The sequence below is a fragment of the Zeus faber genome (genome assembly GCF_960531495.2).
Source record: "Zeus faber genome assembly, chromosome: 13".
NCBI lineage: Eukaryota > Metazoa > Chordata > Actinopteri > Zeiformes > Zeidae > Zeus > Zeus faber.
The window spans coordinates 15,788,223-15,811,204 of NC_137198.1; the positions used below are offsets into that span (position 1 = coordinate 15,788,223).

At 46.0% G+C, this 22,982-nt stretch overlaps 2 protein-coding genes across 2 annotated transcripts in view; one reads left to right on the forward strand and one right to left on the reverse strand.

Moving 5' to 3' along the window:
* ttll5 (tubulin tyrosine ligase-like family, member 5) overlaps positions 1-3,973 on the forward strand; it is a gene marked incomplete at both ends in the record, with an annotated part of 45,493 nt that extends 41,520 nt beyond the window's left edge. Inside the window, 4 exons of the mRNA XM_080012023.1 lie at positions 692-786; positions 1,367-1,382; positions 1,860-1,866; positions 3,827-3,973. Of these exons, the coding sequence (XP_079868149.1) occupies positions 692-786; positions 1,367-1,382; positions 1,860-1,866; positions 3,827-3,973 (265 nt within the window). The remainder of the gene's footprint in view (positions 1-691; positions 787-1,366; positions 1,383-1,859; positions 1,867-3,826) is intronic.
* Positions 3,974-7,659: 3,686 nt separating this feature from the next.
* tgfb3 (transforming growth factor, beta 3) lies at positions 7,660-21,560 on the reverse strand. Its single transcript, XM_080013089.1, has 7 exons — positions 20,849-21,560; positions 14,665-14,828; positions 12,920-13,049; positions 12,669-12,776; positions 11,750-11,921; positions 10,864-11,017; positions 7,660-10,765 (listed from the first exon to the last, which is right to left on the reverse strand). The coding sequence occupies exons 1-7, from the start codon at positions 21,192-21,194 to the stop codon at positions 10,607-10,609; spliced, it is 1,233 nt and encodes a 410-aa protein (XP_079869215.1). The 5' UTR covers positions 21,195-21,560; the 3' UTR covers positions 7,660-10,606.
* Positions 21,561-22,982: the final 1,422 nt, after the last annotated feature.

The window sequence follows — 22,982 nt, forward strand, 5'->3', positions numbered from 1 at the left end:
AATACACCGTGTTTGTTTAGCCATAACGCAAATAGTTCCGCTCCATCAGGACAGCTTTGCAGGGTGCTGTTTATGGCCCCGTGCTGCAGGGTACACCGGGTTTCAAACTGTCCACATAGTTACGGCCATTTCTGTTTATTTTCCCTCGGGGGCCGACTGCCCACAGGTCGCGTATGTGATATCGCCACAAACATCAGGCCGGTGTGAAAAAGTGTGTCATTCATGACAGCTTCCATGGGCGCAGGAATGCGCCCCCTCCCCATCACAATAGGTCACTAGAAGCACTCGGTAAACACGTAACCTCCCCGCTGTCAAGAATCCCCCCCTCCCCACCCGCTCCCGATTGGCTGGACATATGACATTTTAAATGTAATTTCTGTTTGTCTCGTCAATTTTCCGTCACTCTTAGAAACTCGAAATACAAAGATAAATCCAAAGTGAACACATGTGAGAAAGTTCATGTCCTCAAAGCAGTATGGAGGCATGGGTGGTCTCCTGGATACAGTTTGCCTTTATAATCGTTCAGGAATGGGCTGTGTCCGGTGTGATACGCTCTCACACTCTATCACTCTCTCCGTCTCTCCATCTCTCTCTCCATCTCTCGCTCTCTCTCTCACCATCTCACCACCCCCCCCCACCCCACCCCCCCCCCCTTCTCTCTCTCCTTATCTCGTATCTGTCAAACCAGCAGGCAGACGTCCTCAGAGAGTCCAGCCAACGGAGCCGCGTCCAGTGGCGAGGTGGCCAAGCAGCAAGTGGCCTACGAAGTCGCCTGCGCAAAAACAGGTGGGTCCGCGCGCACGTGCATGGCTGCGTGCTTCGTCTGGTCCGTCGACGCGCCGGTCCTCAGCAGATGGTGCAGTATGCCCTCTGCATGCCGGTGTCACTGATTACAGACATGCATAGCGGCCATTCCACCAGCCAAGGCTGATAAACACCGGAGATTATTTATAACTTGGCCCCGTTGGCCGTACGTATGGGATGACGGGGTTTATACCGTATGCAGGACTCTCTCATTTCGCCAGGTTCTCAGGACTCCTGTGCTATAAACGGTCACATATCAACTTTGATGAATTAACTTTAATGACACGTACGACGGTAAAATCCCAGCCGGTTGTGCCCGTCCTGCGAGGGGAGGAAGTGAGCAGAGCTGAAGAAGAAGCGGCCATAGCGGTAAATGAGTTGACACACAGTGAAAGCATGTTATTATCCTAATTTTGCGGAGGTTTCTCCAGTCTCCACATGTTCCGGGTCTAGAGGTCACGTTACCGCTGGAGGATAAGGATGGCATCTCTTTTCCATAATGAGATCCAGCGAGGGGAACCGCGTTGGCATTTCCCATCTGTTTGCCATTCTTCCCCCTCAGCCTTAATTGCCGCACGGTACGCAGATCCCTGTGTGCCGCACCTGAAACCACGTCAAGAGGCCGAAGCGTAGAACTTGCAGTGTTGTGGTCTTATATACAGTTCTGTGTATGAGAAATTCGCATGCGTCTTGTTATCCCGCAGCACCGGGGCCTTTCTCTAAGGACGGGGGGGGGAGTGTTGAGTTTATTGCAGTAACGATAATATTAAGCAGTTTTTCTTTGCTGATGTACATCTGTTTCTCTGATCAGGGACATTTTTTATTTTTTTTCCCCCACAGTCGTCCTGTGCATTAGCGTTAGCCGATCATGCCATTTGTCCATCATGTGAGCATCACACATTTGCTGCCCCAGAGAATAGAAGACCAGCTTCCATCTGTTAAAAGCAAGTTGCCGGGGGGAAAAAAAAAAAAAAAAAAAAGACAATAGCTGTGAACCCACCGAGCCTGCATGGTGTGCATCTGCGACAGAACATCTCTTTGTCTTTTGCTTTAAGGTCACAGGTATGAAGGCTGGCAGCGTTTAATAAACATCCTACAAACTCATCTAAGTGTAACCAGATCCATTTGGAGCAGCGGCTGAATTTTACAAATGCGTTTTTATTTATTATTAAAAAAAAAAAAAAAAAAAATCCCCCATTGTTGTTTCATGCTCAAAGGATTTGGAAGACGCTTCCCTTTTGACTTCAAAGCAATAAGGGAAAGCAAGTTTGAGGCTCCGGGCAACAACCAAAACAAGCAAAAATCCTGTCCTAAAACTAGTTAACAAACCAGGCTTAGTCATGCATTGAGAATGGTGCTAAGTTAAGCGGAGCCTTGGCTTGGTGTGGCGATTTTTTTTTTTCTCTCTCTCTCTCTCTCTCTCTCTTTCTCTCTTTTTTTTTTTTTTTTGAAAGGCCGGGGATGAAGTGGGGGATGATGGACTGTTGTTAAAAGGGCCAAAGCCATTGTGGAGCTTGGGAGTGAGTCAGGGCTTTGTCTCCCCGCGCAGTGTACCTTTGTAGCGAGATGACTGGCCTCCTGTGATCGACTCTGACAGGGAGTTAGAGCCGGTCCAAACGGACAGCATTCTCTATGATCAGCTGTCAACCGGCATTAATCACAGCCTTCCTTTATACCTCTGTGCTGGTTCTCTCCCCTCGTCGCTCCCTCTTTTCTTTGAGAACGTTCTTATTTGCTCTCTGCTCCCTCTCAGGTCTCTCGCTCATATAGTGCTCCCCCCGTCCCCCGGTCCTGTTTTTCTTTCCCTGCCCCGACCCCCATTCATTTGGGATGTGGGACGGGAAGCGGATTTTGATGAGGACCCATCAATGCTTATGAAAACAGATTATATCTATTGGCCACATGTGTTTTTAAAATCCTTCTCTTGAAGTTTCTAAGGGCTCCGCAGACGCCAACTGAAGGGAGATTTATTACTTTCTGTTTAAGAGGGAAATGAGTGCTGCACTTGTGCCATTTTAATGGGTTCCTGATCATGTCAAAACTGATAGCTTTAGGCCTTTTCTCAGCAAAATAGGGCTTTGCGGGGTTCTTGGGCCTTGTTGGAGAAAAGAAAATAGAGGTTACTGGCTGTCAAGCCTTTCAACTGCACCAAGTATACACTAGGAATTCTCTAGCCAGTTAATTATAGTGTTTTGTTTCTTTAAAGAAGTATAGATACAACCCTGTGAAACAAAATGTACATATTAATGAATCACTTTTATAGAAACAAAGTGATACCTCTAGACACACTGAAAAAATTGGCAACAAGAAATCATGCTGAAAAAAATTATTGTATGGTATGAGTGTGGTTAGAATTATGTGGATTCTAAATTTTAAAAATTGCCATCTTCCCAGTAATGTATTATTATTATTATTATTATTATTAATAATAATAATAATAATAATAATAATAATAATAATAATAATAATTGTATGCAAATTATAACATTTGGCCTGTCAAAGTTTTCACTTCAATTAAGCCAACTGGTATCCTAAAACATTTGGGTTTGTCAGGTTGCTGCTTGCTCAACCTTCTGATCATTTCCAGGTTCTTTTGCTACACACGTGTAGAAATGTCCGCTGCCCTTTCCGCTCCCTTTTGCTGAGCAAAGAAGAAGTCGCTCCCGGCCGTCATGTCATCAGATTGGAAGTCGGGCGATGTTTTAGTTTTCCAACTCCGTCAGGCCCCACGGTGTAAAAAGAGCACCAAAATAAACAGTCTGCTGGGAGGGAATGAAAGGGAATACTGTTGGGGAGCACAAACACAGGGCAGCTCCGACTGTACTTGGAATTCCTTTTTCTACTGGATGCCGACAGCCAGGGGAGTCGGGGAGACAACGCCAGATCCGCCGGCGCTCACCTGGATCCAGGGGATGGACACTGAGCTACCGTCGGCACACGCCAGCGTGGACGGCGTGTGTTCCCTGGAAGACAGTTTTATATACGAACTGCCTGATTATCTTTAGATGTCCCTTCTGTGTAGTTCACCACCGGCTCCATGAGTTTGGGTTGCGTTTGGCTGTCTGTCACCGTTCCGCTCAGGAGGATCGGTACTAACTCCTTCTCCGGCTTTGCAGGTCTCTCTGTGTACAGCAAGCTGTTCCCGAGCCAGGGACCCAAGCACAGATGACACGAGGCCGACCAGTGTCCTGTCCTGCTGCTGTGCTTGCCTGAGAAGTGTCTCTGCATGTGACCACACGCACACACACACACACACACACACACACACACACACACACACACACACACACACACACACACACACACACACACACACACACACACACACACACACACACACACAGGTTTACTCTGGCATAGAAAAACAACAATAGCCGAGCAGGGGGATATTATCTCCTCTGTGATAGAGTCTCAGACATGTAAGGTGATACCTTGTCATGTCAGGAACGTCCCGCTGTGGAGCAGGTTGGGATTCTGTTGAAGGTCAGAAGACTTTCTCACCCCCCCCCCCCCATTCCCCCAGTCCATTATATTCCACCAGTTGTCCTCGTGCTTTCTCCCCGTGCTACTGATGCCATGGAAAGATTTTAATGACGGATTGCCTGCAGCAGATGGTTCTTTGAGCCCCGTAAGCGGCTATGACAGTAGGACTTCTCTTTTTCTTTTCTTTTTTTTTTGTCTCGATTCAAGCACTGAAGTGAGTTTCCTCTGCCTCTTCTCCAGCTCATTCTCTATTCTTATTCTGTCCTGTTTGCTAGTCTTAAAGGGGAACTATTATGCAAAACTCACTTTTTCAGTGCTTGTGCACATACATTTGGGTCTCTGATGGGCCTACCAACACACAAGGTGTGAAATGATACCATTTTTACATCAAAATAGGCGATTGACACCTTTCCAGTTGCCAGGAGAAATGCCATTTGTTTCTGATGTGTCACGTTCAACGTCACAAACACGTCGGAAAAGGGGCGTGTCATGGTTCCAGTGTGATTGGGAACAAAACAGTAGATGAGACAGCAACATAACTATACAACGACATAAAACAAAAATAAACAAACAACAAATAATAAATAAACAAAAATAATATTTTGAGTCGGTCAAAAGAATCGGATCGTTCATGAACGACCCAACACTACAGTAGAAGCAGCGTGAGGTATCCATGTGGCTCCCCGGGCGCGGAGACGCTCCTCCGGTTCGGGGACCGGCTTGGGGCGGTGCAGGAGTGACTCGGAGCGCGGTGGGGAGCATGGGGTTCTCCACTGTGCTCCTCATGGCACGATCCCCACGCTCAAAACATGTCATGGTCCCCCATGCGGAAAAAAGTAAATAGCTTCTGATTTCGATTTTGGATTCTAAATGGGATATGAAAAGATCGAAAGATACACTGATATTCCTGTGTATTTACATGTCAACATACAGAACTTCAACGCGCGTTGCATCGCACAGGTTAAGGGGCCAAAATGAGCGGGTGAACCCGGGTGCCCTGTTCACATCAGAGCTGATCAGAGTCGGAGCCGATAAAAACTGGGACTGAGACCCGGGTTTTTCCCCTTTCCCACTGATGACAAGTGCCGGATGTTAGCGGGTGTTACCGTTTTTTTGGTACAGTGGGAAAGGGGTATGAGACAACAGTCACGTTTTTTGTGAGCTGTCTGTTTCCGAAAACATGTCCTAAAACAAGCCGTTCAGCCTTGCTGCCCTGATCGACGTCACTGAGGGCTTCATTCTAATTAGAACCGCCCTCCACCTGGGTAACTCAATGAAGAAATCTTTTAAAAGAAGGAGGAATTAATCGATTCTCCAAACAAAACCAATAAAAGGTAGTGTTTTTATTGTAGATGGAGTTATTTATTTAATTTATTGATATATATATTTTTTTTGGGCGTTAACATGAAGCAAAAAAATCCCCGCGTCTGAAAGTCCTGGTGCATCGTGGTGTTGTCCGTGCCTCCCACAAGCCTGGAGCACACCAACGAAAGTCGGAACCGACTTTTAAAAGAGGCCCTGTAGATCTAATATGAGTGAAGATTCAGCAACTGGTTTGCTTATTTCTCGCCTCAAATCTGTTCAGAAACAGATTTTGGTGGAGTGATGAGGTGAAGCCCTGCTCAAACGCCATTGGCTCACAGACCCCGGAACTCGTGCTCAAACCCCATTGGCTCTGAAAACCCGGGGCTTAAGGAGGCTCCTCCCACAAAAAACAGCCCGTTTTGGAACAGGATGGTACAGATGTGTGTTACAATGGATAGAATGCATAAGCTGAGTGGTATTTTCCGCAAAAAAAATTCAAATACATGTTTTGGGGACCTCAGAGACCTGTATCAACTTGTGTAAAAAGGAGCATAATAGGTCCCCTTTAAAAAAGGCAAACAGATATGCAACAGAGGGACTTCTCAATTTGTAACGGAGTGGTCTGTTTTTGTTAAGTGACCAGTTACTCAACCACCGTTGCCCTAGAAGAGGCAAACAAACACAGACGTTTTCTGTTGTGTATATTGCACTTGAGTCCATCCAGCCATTCTAGACACTTTCTGGTCATTTCCAAAGGATGTGTAGCAGGTTGTGCATTCTAGCTGAAAAAATACTCTTAAGTGTTTATAGTTTGAAAGCGGGTGCTTTCAGAGTAAACATTGGTGTAGAGTATATTTGTTCCTGATCTGGTCATTTATTTTCTCTGGAAATATTTTTTGTCAATGTTACATTTGTCTTATGCATATTGCTGTAGAATTTTGAGCCTTGCATTTGTTTTTCAATGGACCAAGTTGACAACATGACAAACACAAACAGCTAATTTTCTGTAGCTCCAAGCATACCCAACAGGGTATAATGCCTATTCCATGTACAGCCTTGACTGAAGAAAGGCTTTCAGTCCTGATAAACCACTGTATTTATGTGAAGTGATTGTGTTATTTATGACTGTGTAGTAAGCATACTCAGGGTTTGTTATGAAAGTAAAACCGTCTCAGCTATTGATGACTCAATTTATTGTATTTGGTCTTTGGACAATACTTGAATTTAATGCATATAATGCATTTTCTTTTTAAGTCTTAGATCTGAGTTTTTGAATCTTGAATAAAATGATAATATGCATTTTGGAGTGTAGTCTTGATTGTAGTTTTTCAGAGGTATTTGGTTAAATATTGTAGCTGGATATTGTTGGACAACTTTTGTATGTGTAACTTTTAGAAATATAAATGTTTATAATAGGGATTGACTCAGTTAAAGGCCTTTGCATGCTGTTTAACAACATTCCTCAAACCCAAATGTATTAGTGCAGGTATTTTTGTGTCTTGAAACAAGGTTGCTTACAGTCTTGTTTTGAGTTGTTTTGTGGCCGTTTGCTTGAAGTACATGAGCGCAGAACCTACCAGGGCCATACAGGGGATCAATACAGGCAGGTTATAATGTTAGCAAGCAATATTTGAATGATTGTTAAGCAAACAATTAAAACATATCAGCCATATCTGTATGTATGTGCGTTGTCAGTCAGTACTTTGGCTCAGTGCCTGGATGCAGTGCATGGATCTTGATTCTACTGTTTTGTATTTTCAAACCTGTTCTTATTCCTTGTGGTAAATAATACATTTGAACCAAACACAATAATCAGCAATACGCTGGGTCCAGAGTAGTCAGCCCTTCGTTAAAGTTCAATGGACGAGTGTGCTTTGGCTCAGTTTCATGTGTGTTTGTGTGACTGCGGAAGTTCATTCGTTCTGGTCTGGTTACAGTGCAATTCCATGATCGGGCGGTGTTTGCGGCTGTGGGTGGGTTTCCTAGGCTGCAACTAACCGCGGTTATCATTCTGAAGTAAGGCTGCATGATTATGGCTGAAATGATAATCTCAATGATTTTAGTCAATATTGTGATCACGTTTATTTATCACTATTAATCCATTTTGAGGAACAGAATTATTTTATGGCACTCTATAAATCAACAGAAAACTGCCTTCACAATAATAATGTATTTTATAAACATATAAATAAATAAACTAATGTAAGTGTTTTAACTGACTTCAATTGAAGAGGATATATAATGAAATGAATTGTGTAGTGGGCAAGGCCAAAAACACAAAAATAATTAAAATATATAAAAACACATACACAATAAATACATGTTCCTTATATTATGCAATTGCTTATGGTTATTGTTACCAGTGATTATAATTCAGGAAGATTGTAAACATTATCTCTGGAATGTCTATAAATTCTGACAGTGATGTTATTGGGTTTTTATTTTGTAGAACTTACTTTTGGTGCATGTCAGTTGTCCTCAGAAGCATATACATTTATGATGTTTAATACGCTGCGCTTTTGTAATCCAGTTGTCTTCTGGTAATACTTGAACATTTTTTTTCAAACATAATGAAGGTTAATAGCAATAAAATAATACCTGTCCCTTTGTAACGTTGTATTGTTAAGAGTTTGTATCTTATATTAATTTACTTGAAGTCCAATCGCGACTATATCTGCAGGGTGCACAGATTATTTACTTTGCCACAAATGGATAATTGCAATCAGATGAAAAACAAGGGTAAATTCCACTGAGCTGAAAGTCCAATGGGCGAGCAGGCCGATTGGAGCCGACAACGCCGTCTCCCGGAGCCGACAACGGATCCACGGAGAGCACGGTTTCCTGGCTTTCTCCTCCCGTATATTTTATGAGTGCAAAAGTTCACTCGTAACGGCTTGGTAGACTGCATTGCTATCACGTGATCGGTGTACTCCGGCAACTTGCGCATGCCCGCATGAATTTATATGTCCGCGTGGTGGCACCGTCTTGGTGAGGTAGTGATTGTTGATCAAACTCCATCCACAATACTGAACCGATCTGGTTGAAACTCAAACAATGCCATGTTGAACAACTCGAACAATACACATCTTACTCAAGTTTGTTTAGGTTTGTTGGATCTATGACATCCGTGAAAGTTTGATGTCAGCAACATCTGCATGTGCCGCCATCTTGGTGATGACCGGGTTGTTGACCAATCACTAGACTGCAATGCTATCATATGACCTGTGCGAGCCTTCATTTGTGCATGCGCGCGTTCTATGGAGATGATAAAAAATAACAGTTTTTTCCTAAATTATTCCACAATAATGGACCAATCTGGATCGAACTTGGATGACAGCATGTCGGGACCACCCCGAATACACATTTTATTCATCTTGTCTGTGAGTGCGGAAGATCCATGAGATCCATAGACTACTAACGTCAGTTTTTGATTAACAATAGCAATATAGGGCTTTATTTTACCAATTCTTCGATCTCAAATTTTAGATCAGTTGAACGTATTTTATGTATAACCAAATTAATCGTCTATAATATTTATTATAGACGATTAATTTGGTTAATTATTATAGATTATAGTTTTCGGGGTTTTGTGAAATGCAGAACGAGATACAGTTTTCCAAGTTTCCTTTAAACGCAGCATCATCAAACGCTATGCAGTCAACAACGCGCAAGCCGCTGGATGCGGATGACCTCCGAGAGACGACGCTTGGACTTCGACACTTGATAACTTTGGGTGATGTTACAAAGTGTCGCGCTCCTCAAACTAATCAACTCACACCAATGTCCTTCAGCTTCTGGTAAATTTGCAACCGTTTTTCACTCATTTCTGCTCCAAATGTACATCAATATTGATCAAACTCGAACAACAAGACGTCTGAAATGTCCCGGTTCCAACAAGGCCTCAACCATGTCTGTGAGTACTGAGGTTGCCGTGTTTCAGATCCTTTTAGCCCGAAAAATGAAGGTTAATAATAATAAAAATCTGAGCAAAAACAATAGGCTTACAGCCCTGCAGGCTGGACCCCTAATAATTAAAAAAAAAATACAACTGTCTAAAGACTGTCCATACTTTAATTAAAAAAAAGTGTTTCCAAGAGTAATACGAAAAACATTTACAGTTTTTGATCTCATGATGAAGTGTTCACTTGGTGACGCGCATCGTCTCGTACAACAGAAGGTTGGTTTTCAGGAGAAAGTTCATCCCAGGAAACACCATCCTTTTGAATTACAGAGGTAAACAAAATCATTGAAATTATTTTTTGAGTAAAAGTAATTTTTCCAGCATGTTGTCCTTTTTTTCCCTAAGATAGTTTTATCCAACAACACTTTATCCTGTGTTAGCGGTGGAGAGAGATGTGGGCACACAGCGCTATAGTTTCCAGCATCAACAATATGTGTTCTGTGCATCAGGGCCATGCATTGTAAGTTGAGGGATGTGTTTGCTTTGAGTAGCAGTATTAGTGTTTTGTTTACCCACTTTTTTTTTTTTTTTTTTTTACATATGTATGTCATGCAGAGTTCTGCCCACATTCAGAGTCTGTCTCTCATTACAACTGCAACTACTTGAGTCCATGAGTTTGCAGTGGTCATAGTGAGCACATTGTTGCTCTGGTCCTCTTTCCATGAAAACTAGGTTTGAAGTCCGTGTCGTGTGGCACAAAGGTAAAAGCAGTTGAAAGTGCTGGAATATCAGGAAAGAAATTGAAATGAATGTCCACTGTTGTGTGTTGAAAGAGCTGTGAAGATTTCTGAAAGCGTCATTGATGAACTGGTTCTTGAAAGGCGTTCTGCATTCATGCTGCCAAAGACTATGAGAAGTGGGGTCCACGGCTCATAATCTTCCAGGGTTTCCAAGGGGGAGCTTGGGCGAGACGGAGGTGGGGGGAAGGATGTGAAGGTGGACAGAGGTACTCGTCAAAGGCGCAGCATACCACCCTCTTCACCCCAATCCCCCCTCCTGAGTAGTGCTGGGCCCTGTGAGATCCCAGGTCTCTGTGCGGGCCCTGAAGCCCTTTTAACTGCACTTGCAAGACTTGACAATCATATTGGAGAGTTGCTCCACCTTGGGGGTACGACCCACGTAGTAGAGGATGGTGAGCGGCTCCAGGTCCTGGGGAACACAGCAGGGCGAGGCGGAAGCCTCTGGGTTCAAGGTGTTGTAGAGGCTTAGAAGCTTCAGAAGAAAGAAAAGAGTGAGTATAACACGTCATTAAGCTGTATGATTTGCAGAAAATGAATGACTATTTCGTATGTCAGTTTTTCTGGCCTCACCGAACTATGAGTGGTGTCTGCACTGCGTAGGTAAGGACAAGGACCGGAACAGAAGTTGGCGTAGTAGCCTTTGGGCTCATGGATCCATCTCCAGCCCAAGTGCTGACGGAAGTCGATGTATAGTGGTCGCACACAGCAGTTCTCCTCATAATTACTGAAAACAATACAGGAATTGGTAAGATCAGTTCATACCACATTTAGAAAAAAGACAAAAGAAAATCGTGAGAGAAATCGTATAAAAATTTCCAACAGCCAATAGCTTCCCGACCAGAGATGGATAAATAGCAGAGATTCCACTTTAAGGTGTGCCCTTGTTTTTTTTTCCCCTTTTGGAGCCAGCCCAGGTGTGTTGGTGCTGCCTGTCATGCTCGCAGGGAATCCAGAGCTGAGGAGAAAGCGTGTAAGAGGGAGGTAATGTGTCCTGGCAGCGGAACAAATCTCAACTTGTATCGGGTTGCTATTGCTTCTGCAATTCCACTGGCTGATAAACAAGCTTTTCCATATGCCCGCACATATCCGAGCGGCGAACGACAGCTCGCTTTGCCGCGGCTGATGATTTCCTGGTCATACACAGCTATACCTGAAAAAACAGGCGGCAGCTATTTCATTATGATTTTTATGGAAAGTAGCGTCGCTTCGTCGTTGGTTTTTAGGCGGCAGAAGCAAAGAGGAAACTGGAAGACCGGGGGAGAGAGAAAGCGGGATGGATGTGCAAGAAGTGTCACTACCAAATCCAAACTTATGAGTTCACATTCACATAGTATGAAACTCATCCAGCAATTCAAAGCGCAGATGTTGTCAGTGAGCTATTTTTAGAAGAAGACAATGAACAATAGTGTTGTCAGTTTGTTATATTTTCCACGGGAGATTTGGAAAAGTTTCTTACGAAAAGCAGTAATTGGTGTCAAGTGCCCGCTTGCGCCTGCGGGAGGAGGACTGGGCGTCCAGCCTGTGGGGAGGGAGCATCATCAGGATGAGGTGGGGGTAGAGCTGCTCCTTCTGCTTCTTCAGGTGGCTCAGATCCAGTCGACTCTGTTCTTCATACTCCGGATCCATACCTGCAAACAGGACCTCAGGTTAGAAAGGGAGAACGGCAGCGGGAGCCTCAAAACCAACCACAATGCCGTGGGGGCTGAACACAAAAGCCACATAAAGGACAATGGAGAAGTTATCTTTTAGTTGGACAGCATGGGGGAATGATGACTAAGAAGAAAAAATAACAAACATGTCTCAACTTTTGCATCAAAATGATAATTGCAAGTGATGATAGCCCGGGGCTACACTCATCTCTTCCACCTACTCCTTCATCGACTCCTTCTGCACCGGCCTCTTCCTCCTTCTTTCCATCCTCCCCTTTAGGCTTGTGTCTGTTCATCTAATCTGCCCCTGATAGCTAAAGCAGTGGAGATCTCAGGAGAGACGCCGCCGGTGGATGTGGACGCCCCTCTTTAATTCGGGGCCAAGCGTCTGAGCACTGTGGCAGCACATTCCTTGTGGCCAGGCCAGTCATGGGAGTGTTCCCAAGACCGAGGACCTGGGGGCCCCAATGCTAAGTAAGATACCAGACCAATTGTATTCCCATGCTCTTTGTCTCTGTCCACCTCTTCAAGGAAACCCTTCTTCACCCTCGCAAAAAGGCGTCGGGCTAGAGTCGAGGCCTGTGCTACACCTTCCACTGGGGATTTCTCCTCGTAATAGGAAGAGTACAGTCAATGATTAGCTTTTGGATGAATGACAAGTGAGTCATTAATACCAAAGGCATGTGTACCGCTTTCATTCCGCCAAATAACCGCATGCAGTCTTACCTTTGAACTTGACTTCTAGCACCTCATTGACATTCTCAATAATGTCTCCGTTGGGACTGAACGTGTGGCAGGGACAGTGCACACTGACCTCCAAGCCGAGATTGGTCTCTGGGTAGAAACAATACCGAAGGAGTGTGAGAAAGGGAGGTTTTGCTTATTTGGATCAATGAAATACAATCGCGTCGCCGCTGAGAGCAGCATCCCTGCGTGTACTACGGTCTGCGAGAAGAGCTTTGGCGACTCCCACTTACGTCGGTACATGAGCCATTCCCGAACTGTCTCCGTGACATCGAAGGAGACCCACTCTGGAGTCCCCTTGGTCAAGACGTTCTTGCCCCCAATGTAGCGCTGTTTGGCTATGTGGTCGTCCTTCTGCAGGATCTGCGCGGAGAGGGAACATTTTGAACCGGCTCCACATACTCTCGCTCTTATTTCTGCCTTGCTCCACCATCCATGGTATACTTTTAATTCTCTCTCTCTCTCTCTCTCTCTCACGCTCTCTCGCTCGTTCTCTCTCTCTCCCTCTCTCTTGCGCTCTCTCTCTCTCTCTCTCTCTCTCCCCCCTCAACCAGACGACAATTCAGCCAGAGCTGTCTGAGCTAGACTCTCCAAGATGCCCTGGGCCAAATGTCTTCGCTTCATGGAAAAAGTGACTCCTTGTGTTGATATCCCCATTTTGCAAGTTAATGCCTGTGTGTTACCCTTCTGCCAATGAGACCCTGTCTGTCCCTCCCATCAGTAGTTCATACTTAGACTACAGCTGGCCTCCCGACATTTTCTGTCGGGTAAAGACTAAACCATAATATTCGGGCTTGTATGAATTTACTCTCTGACACGCTATCGGGGCCTTCTTTGATACCTCCGGTCTTTACACGACGGTAGAAGCCGACGATGAACGAGGAATGGCACGCTTGAACCCGGGAATTATTACCTCGACCAGCGCTAGAACATTTTTCTTCTTCACAAAGAGGTTTATCTCCAAAAGGAGTTAAGTAGAGTCCAGAGCTGTGTTTAGCCCCTACTACGGTGCTGGAATAACCCGGTTCCTAAACATTGTCAGCATCTAATCTGGCTTCCTGTGGGAACAGGGGGCTATGGGCTGCCAGCGCTGCCCCTGCCAATCAGCTCCCGGCTAAAGTGTGGGGGCGAGCGGCTCCATTTACTCCCCCAGTGGCTGAGCCTGCCTCTATCACCTCCTGGGCCCCTGGAAACAATCTGGGGGCCTGACAGGCTGTACTCAGCCCCGGCCAGAGCCCGCCTCGGAGGCGGTATGCAGTCCGGAGACGCTTGTCTCCCTGGCAGGAAATGTTGGAACCTGATCATTGCTCCCAGTCTCTCACGGGAGATTAATGAGGAAACTGAGCAAATATCCATCCCTCCGCCGCACATACAGGCATCCAACAGACACACATTGTTACGCACATCTACCGTAGAAAAATGATCGTGACACAGAAACACACTAATGCAGGTGCAGACGTACGAATCCCCGGTCGAAAGCATAACCTCTCGAAATAGTGAGGATGGACGATTGCTCTGAGATTGACAGCCGAGAAAAAAAAAAAAAAAAGGGAATGGCAGAACGGTAATCTAGAGTCGCCGGGAAGACGGCCGTAGCGAGCTCTTAAGTTCACAAGGAATCCATTTGAATGGAAGCACATGGGACAGCGATCAGCCCGTCTACGAGAGAAGAAGAAGATTAATAGGCCGAGGTACGGACATTTTCATCGTTCAGTTCGAACTACGGAGCGCGAGCGTCCACAAAACCCATATCCACCAACAGTTGAACTGCGAATCTCGTGCTGGGAACCGCTCTCGGGCCCGGAGACGTTCGGTGAAAACGAGGCTCTTTGATGTAAACGGACACAAGCGGCCGTGATTTCTAAATCCTGTGACCTTCTGGCCACTGCCGGCGCCTCTCGACCCGCGTTGTACCGTGGCGCACTAATCGTTTTCCTTCCTATAGCCGACGGTAGTCATCAACAGTGGAAACACATACCTGGTAGAGCTCAATCCTCTGCTCGTTTCTCTTGGCGCTGGAGTTGGGGATCCGCAGGGCTCGAAACTCAGCCCTGAAGAGGTTGGTGGAGTTCTTTTCCATGGCTGAGACGTTGAAACGGAACACTTTGGAGGTGATACCTTTGGGGCAGTGGGGGAGGTCATCTGCGGGACACACAGAAATGGTGACTCAACCGAGGGGGCCGAAAGAAAATCCGATTGAAACTTTCCTTTCCCTGACATATGAGGATTTTAATATCTGGTTGTTTCATCGTGTTCTTTTTTATCATATCCCGCTAAACTGTTACCTCATTGTTTACATGTTATTGAGGCCTTTTTTCCACAGCCCGTTTTTTTTGCCCAAGGGCGGACATGTTTACATTCTGAATATTGATGAGTTTTCTTTTCTCATTGCTCGGGCTCGACGGTGGATGTCGGGATATTTCACAGATAACAAAGTTGTTTTAACCAATTCTAGCCGTCCCCGGGGCGAGCTACAAGCCGAGCCATTGCCGCGGACCATCTGCTTGTGCTTTGCGCGGTCCAAGTTAGCAACAAGTTGAAATTATGAAATGAAAACCAAATGTCCCATGTGGTAGTGGAACAGGCTGGACCGAGACGGCGGCGGGCTCCTCCCACCGGCGCTGTAGCCCAACAGGTGCTCTCAGGGTTAGGATGCGAGCCAAGCGTTCCCTGGAAGCGGGCGGCTCGGCGAGGAGCACCACGTGGAATCGCACGCGGACCAGTACCTGCGCCCGCTGCCCGAAAGTGACCCAGACGGAGGCTCCGCCGAATGGATGACTGACAAACCCCACCACAAGTAACGTCTATGTTCGCATTCTTCCATTGTCTATGTGTGTGTGTGTGTGTGTGTGTGTGTGTGTGTGTGTGTGTGTGTGTGTGTATGCACGTCTGAGTCGGATTGTGTGGGACATTGAAATTAGCAGCAACTCCAGTAATGGCTGCACTATGTGTTCCCTCTTAAATGCTTCCTGGTGACCGACCCACTCAAAACGTACCCCCTCCCCCCCCTTTTTTTTTTTTCCTGTACTGTAATTCCACTGGATCTGTTATTATTTTAACAGGCCGTGCACATGCAGTGTCGAGAAAAACAAGCACATGGCAAGATCTTTATGAGCTAAGTGGAAACAGTCATTTACGGCCAAGCCATTGCTAATTTATTACCTTAAGCTTTCGTTTTATTGCTGACCTGGTGGTTAAACGGGGCATTGCACCTTTAACGATACGCTCCACGAGCTGTTTTGGAACGGTTCTAACTCATATAAGAAGTATCTGTGCTTCATTTGAGCCATAATCCTATTTCATAGGGTTTCAGTGATCTGATATTTCCACCTTTCTGAAGGTTTCCCTATTAATAGATTAGCCTATTCGTATTCATCCCGCGCCAGGTATCTGTCCCGTGTTTCCACTCCGTTTCCCCTCTCTCCCTATCTGTGTCTTTGCATCCTGCTCTCCCCGACTCACCCCCTGCCTGATTCAAAGAAGGTGGAAAGCCCCACTTTGAGAGGAGATTTGAAATTCTAATCAAGTCTTTGGTTTCCTTTTGGATGACCTCATTTTTCCCATTTGAATGGTTTTGGGTGGATTTCACATTACGGCTTATTTTTGCCAAGGGTATGAAGGTAATTTGTTCCATGTTGCTGAGTGGAGGGGTGCACTTGTATAATTAGACAGAAATACATTTTTTTGCTTATTTTGCGACCCCAACATTGCAGGATCTGGCCATGAGACCGTGTCAGGGGTCCACTGCACTAGTAGTAATTTCTTTGAAATTACGTAAATTAGCTTCCTCGGGGCCTTGCATTTCGAGAACTGGCGGAGCCTCTTGTCCCCAATTTCCAAAGTATTTGCTTCCAAAATCAGACCTTAAATAAAGTCTAGGTTGAGCTCCAAATTGCGTGTGATCCATCACCATTAAACATATAATTAACAATGTTAAAGGACAAATGCCTTGTAAAAATTTATGGAAATATTCCGTTGTACTTAGAATTCAGGCCTGTTATTAGAAACTAAGAGCTACGTTTAAAAGCTGGACACTCTCACCGACACTTCCATCAGCGAATTTACAGCTGAACGACTGGGATCGCAACATGACGCCCAGTCGATCTCTCGTACGATCGCTCAGTGACGAGACCGTCGAGGGGTAGACAGCGAGGAATTGGGTGGTTAAAGAATCAAGGGGGCAGGCAAGCCCGCCACGGGGCGACAGACTCTGAAAGCTTCTCATAAAGCGTCTGGCCGGGGCCACTCCCTGATCCCCACCCTCACCCCGACACACCCTCGCCACTCATCTTCCTGCATCTGGGATGCCCCACCATCACGGCCGGCTCCCCACACAAGCTAACCCCGCTCAAACACGCTCTCCTTCCCCGTGGTGTCGGTTTGTCCAGAGAGGGGGGTGCAGGGGAGCAGGTGCCGTCTGCTGAGGTGTCTAGACCTCACACACAAAAAAAGATTGATCAAAATCGGAGCCTGAGACAGGGAATGTGACGCTGACGTCACGTTGTTGGAAGCGAGGCCGCCCAATTTGGGGGAATCGCTTGCACGGACTGTGAATGCTGGTCGGCATTTTTGAGTAAAAAGACTGAAAGCTTGAAAGTCTTGTTACAGAAAATCTTGCAACCATTTCGTGTGGAACCTCGACCCTTCTTTTTCTCCCTTCTTTTCTCCTTTTTTTTTGTACATTTCATATATTTTAGCTATTTCTCTATGCAATTGAATGGAAGTGATCCTCCAAAAAAAAAAACCATAGCAACCGTCAAACTTCCCTATACTTAGTAAACACTAACTCTACTGTGGATAGATGTGTGATTTTATAAATATTTTCTATTTTTAATTTTACTGTCATTTGTAATTTTTTAACATCCCCTCCTTGACTCATTGTTGCTGCTGTGAAACCTGACCCCCCCCCCCCATTAGATTTAAAAAAAAAAGTGTTATCTCATCTTATCGTAAATTACAAAGTATTTATTTGTGTCTGAATTAAAAGTGGAGCAATCGATTGACGGAAAAATAAAATAAAATAGAATTAAAAAAAGTTTTGTGACCCATAACAAACAGCCTTCTCCTGGCCACGCATAGAATCCACCCAGTGGGCCTACCTTAAATTCCCACCAGAAAAACCAAACCACAGTCACACACACACACACACACACACACACACAGACATACACACACACACACACACACACACACACAAACACACACACACTGGGAATTCCTCCCGCGGACCGTCTGACATAATGATGTCATCGCTCTCGCTGCACGTGAACAGTAGTCTTTGCAGGACGGTGGCCCTTCCTTCACGGGGCTTTGATAGTGGGATGGAGCTCTTCGCTGAAGTCAGACCACTTTTTTCCACTCCATCAAAGATGAGGAGGGGAAAATGGTGGGGAGGGGGTTGGGCAGGGTGGGGGGGGGGGGTGTGAGTCTGTGGGGGTGAGTCTGTCTTTCAGCCCAGAAAACTCTCTGTTTACTGGGATGACATCATGGTTCTACTATATCAGAAACACCGTTTAACCCCCGTCTCCTCCGCTTGGACACGAACTAATAACTCAATAAAACTCAATAAAAAATAAATTTAAAAAAAAAAGCCTTATTTTGAAAACTTTCCCTCCGCCGCTACCGCCTTTTATTTGTCGGTAGTGGGGACCGATGCAGTTTTGGGATTCCCACATCAAAACAGCTTTCTTTACTGGATTCTTAAAAAAAAAAGAAAAAGAAAAAGATCCACAGTATAATTGGCATTAAAAGCACAATCGAGGGGAAAAGGGGGGTCGGCCAATCCCAAGCAACGGAAGATCGTCCGTGTAGGGAGAAAAACATTAAGCAGCCCCCCCCCCCCCCCCCCCAGCTTCCAACGCGGGGAATGTGAAAAGCCATTCGAATGCGAAATGACGAAATGAAAAACGCGCGTTGGGGTATTACTGCGACGACAGACGGTGACGCTCCAAGACACGAAAACGCCCCCCCCCCTCTCTCTCTCTCCCTGTGAAACGACATAATGGAAATAAAAAAAAAAAAAAAAAAAGACAGAACTTTAATTGTTCGTCCACGTCCCGCGTTCGCGGGGAGGAAAACCCTCCTCGGACGACTTGTTTTTAGGACGACGTGGGTCCGCAAATTTTTTTTTTTTTTTTTTTTTTTAGCCCGTGATAAGCGTGGATGACGGCAGCGCGACGTGTCCCGGGCACCTGGCCCATCGCTGATCCCATTCCCCGAGGCCTCCGTGTTTGTTTTGGGAGGTCTGGCTCCCTCTGACCACGTTATAAACGCCGTCGTGGAGTTTGTGTGTTTTGAATGTCAGAGGCACTTTGCGGGAACCCTGGAAAAAAGTTGATTCGGGTCGGGTGCTTATGCCGCGCTGCGCAAAATTAGAACCAACCCGCCCCCCCCCCAAAAAAATAGCACGTGTCCAATCCAAACTTGATGGGGGCCCCAAGTCTAACCCCCCCCCCCCCCCCCCACACACACACACACACACACTTTAAATGTCCCCTTTTCTATGGATTAAAGGGGCTGAGATGTATAACGAGCTTTCCGTCCGGAGCACAGAACGCATCGATGGAGATCATTTGACCGTTATGCGCAAGGAAGTCAACGCCCCGCTCAGTAAGGATTGGAACATTCGTGGCAAAAAAATAAATAAAAAACAAAAATGGAAATGAGGTATTGGTTGGCAAAAAAAGACATTTGTTAAGTCTGAACTGCCTGAGAATTTCCCCCCTTTTGGAATGCAGCAGACGTTGGTGTGGCAGACTGGGGTTCCCATGGCTTTGGCGTGAGGTATGCGCTGGTGATGCAAGACTCGCTACCGATTCGTTCGTGGCGAACGAATCGTGGAAATGACTCGGGCGCAGGGAGTCACCCCGACGAAGGAGCGGGCGAGCGGGGGAGAGAGTGAGAAGGGTAAGCGTCAGGGCTCCGTTCACGTCCGAGGCAGAACGCCGCTTTTGACGCAAGTCGCATTGGATGTGACCGAATTACGCCTCGCATTCCGATCTCCCCCGAAATAGAGGATTTTTTTTAACGGAAGTCGATTGCGATTCACGCTTTTGTATGTATCCGCCAAAAAAAAAGGAACACATTTTGAAGGGATTCGGCCAAAACATAAATACAATTAAAGATCGCCGGTAATAAGATAAGATAATCCGCTCATCCCTGTGAGAATCCCATCCACCCGCTCGGGAGCCGAACCGACTCCGTCCACCGCCGCTCACCGTGGACTGAACCCGACGTCGACACACGGACGACGCGTCGGAAAACCAGAACGAATCCTTTTACCCCCCCCCCCCCCCAAAATAAACAACAACAAAAACAAAAACAACAACAAAAACAAAAACAAAAACAAAGAGAGCGGAACCTTTCGTCACTACCGTCCCCTGTCGCGCGCGCACCGTGTCGCGTGTCGCGTGTCGCGGCGCCGGCGTTTGAGCTGTTGCCAGGCAGGGAAACGGGGGACGGTCGCTGGAGCCGGGACGAGGGGACCGCGACGGGGACGCGGCGGATTCCGTGTCCCCGTGACAGCACGTTCAGCGGCGACGGCACGCACAGTTCGTGGAGTTGGTGTGAGACGGGGATGAGGGGTGGAGGAGGAGGAGGAGGAGGAGGAGGAGGAGGAGGGGACGGGGACGGGGGGGGGGGGGGGGTTCGCAAACTGGGGCCCGCGTTCCCCTAGGAGTCCTCGGAGGGATCGCGGAGTGCAAAATGTCATCAGTTTTTCTTTATTTTTAAGGATTTTTCTTCCTTTCTTTCTCTCTCTCTCTCTCTCTCTCTCTTTCTTTCTTTCTTTCTTCCCCCCCGCAATAGAAATAATCACGGTTTTGTTGAGCGATTTGCCATTTTTGCCTGCCGGCTTTAAGTCAAACGTGAAAAGTGAAACCGCAGCAGTTTATTCAGTTTTCTTATGATCATCATTCTTGTCATGATTATTGTTGTTGTTGTTATTGTTGCTGTATTTTTTATTTTATTAGTTTATATAATATTGTTGGTGGGTGGATGGGTTTGCCAAGGGACTGCAGCCTATACCGTAAAAAAAAAAAAAAAGAAAAAATAAGTTTGGGAACCCCAGAGAGATGGTGGAATGAAGGGGAGGCGTGAAATAGACAATAATAATAATAATAATAATGATAATAATAATAATAATAATAATAATAATAACTTACTGTTTTCCGGCGGCCCGTTGATCATGTTGAACTTGTAGATTTCTTTTGCATAATACTCTGTCTCCGTGTTATCCTGCCCGCAGCTCTGGTGCCGGTCCCTCCCCAGCTCCTCGATCAGCTCCTTGGTGCTGTTGTAAAGCGCCAGGACCTGGAACGGCACCTGGTTCGGGTCCACGGTCTCCGGCGGCCGGGTCAGACGCAGCTTGCTGAGGATCTGCCCGCGGATCGCCTCCACCCGCTTTTTCTTGATGTGGTCAATGTCCACGGTGGTGCAAGTGGACAGCGACAGCGTCATGGTCACGCAGCTGGAGAGGAGCAGCAGCAGCAGCGCCCTGCACGCGTTCATGGTTCTGTCTCTGGAGTCTTATTCGCAACCGCAGCGTGATCGAGTTAGAACCGGTGTGACTGAGCCGAGCCCCGCGTCTCTTCTCATTCTTCCCCCGCGAGGAGTCCCGCGCCGCCGAGTGTCATGTCGTCCGGGCGCCAGGGGTCCGTGGCATTTTTTCCGGGGGACGGGATCGACTCTTCGCGAACGCCTTTCGTCCTCTTCTTCATTCCCGCCGCGCGCGTCCCTCTCCGTGCGCGGGGTCCTCACGCGGTCTCGTGTTGTCCGTGGGACGAGGTCCTTCCATTCACGACGCGCTCGGTCTCTCCATCCACCCGACCCGTGGCCAGCTTCTAGCGACAACAACGACAAAAAAAAAAACACTCAACGGAGGAGATTCCTGCCGCCACTTGTGCTTTTATAGCCACGGAACAGTGACGTGGTCAAGGGAGGGACTGTAAATTAACCCCCCTTTAAATTCTAATCTTCTCAAAAACATTTCATACTCCTCTTTTTTTATTCGTTTGTCTTTTTTTGTTTCGTTTTTTTTTTTGGTCAATTGAAAGTTCCACCGATGTGTAAAAGTTTCTCTCGCTGAATTACATATGGGGGTTTTTATTTTCTTTTATCATTTTTGATTTGGGGTTAAAACTCAGATATTTTTACAATAACAGATTACTACACTGTAATAGATAGATAGATCGATAGATAGATAGATAGATAGATAGATAGATAGATAGATAGATAGATAGATAGATAGATACTCTATTAAACTCCTAATTTATCCAACTAAAATAACCAATAACAATAAAGGAACAACAATATATATATATATATATATATATAAATATAAATAAATAGTAAAAATGACAATATACAATAGACCAAAGCATAAGCAATAAGCCAATAAACCTCAAATGCCTTGGACTTTCTATCATCTATCATAAATGTCTGACAATGATGCAATGAACGGTTTTGAATCTAAGCTCTGACAACCATGATGGACTATTCAGCATGGAGCCATCCTCTCTGCAGAGTGCGGGGCAAGAAAGGGCCAAGTGACTCACTACAACGAGAACCACAATACATTTAAATTTCATTATGAGTTTGGCTGAGCTGCTGGACGGTGCCACGGACTGTGCACAGAACGCCAGGCGCCAAGCAAAGAAGGAAAACAGCAACATCTACCGGATCACACCGACATCGGCACAGGGTCCCTCAGAGGCAATAGCCATTAAGTGCAGACTCATTGTTCAAATCAATTATTGTATTTATTTACTTTTTAATGAATGTCTATTTTTTTCATTTAACGCAACTTAATTACTCAATTTAATGTCATTTGCAGTGAATGAATGTTGATGGGTTCATCGAAAAAGACGCACGCAGGGCTCCCTCCCCTCCTGCTTGCGGTAACCATGGAGATCCGATGTTGAGTTTCGAAGGCGCGCGAAGGGCACAGCGGCACCGGGCGGCCCGCGGGGGTAACGGCAGCCGCTGCGCCTGGACACCGCATGCAGAGCTCCGGTTTCCGTTTTATTTCAACGTTTGAGCCTCACGCGTGAACAACAAAAACCCGTAAGAGGGATTTTTGTTTTAATGGCGACCTTCTCGCATCCCCGTTCGACAATCATAGCGCCGCCGAGTAAATGATTTTTCGTTCCCTTGTGGTTCGTGTTTTAATAAACGTATGGAGTTTCTTATCGTGTATTTATGTGGAGAGCAGCTGGGAGTACATCCAATTATAACATTAAAAAGTATTCCATTCATGCACTTTTTTTTTTTTTTTTAACTTTGTAAAAAAAAAAACAT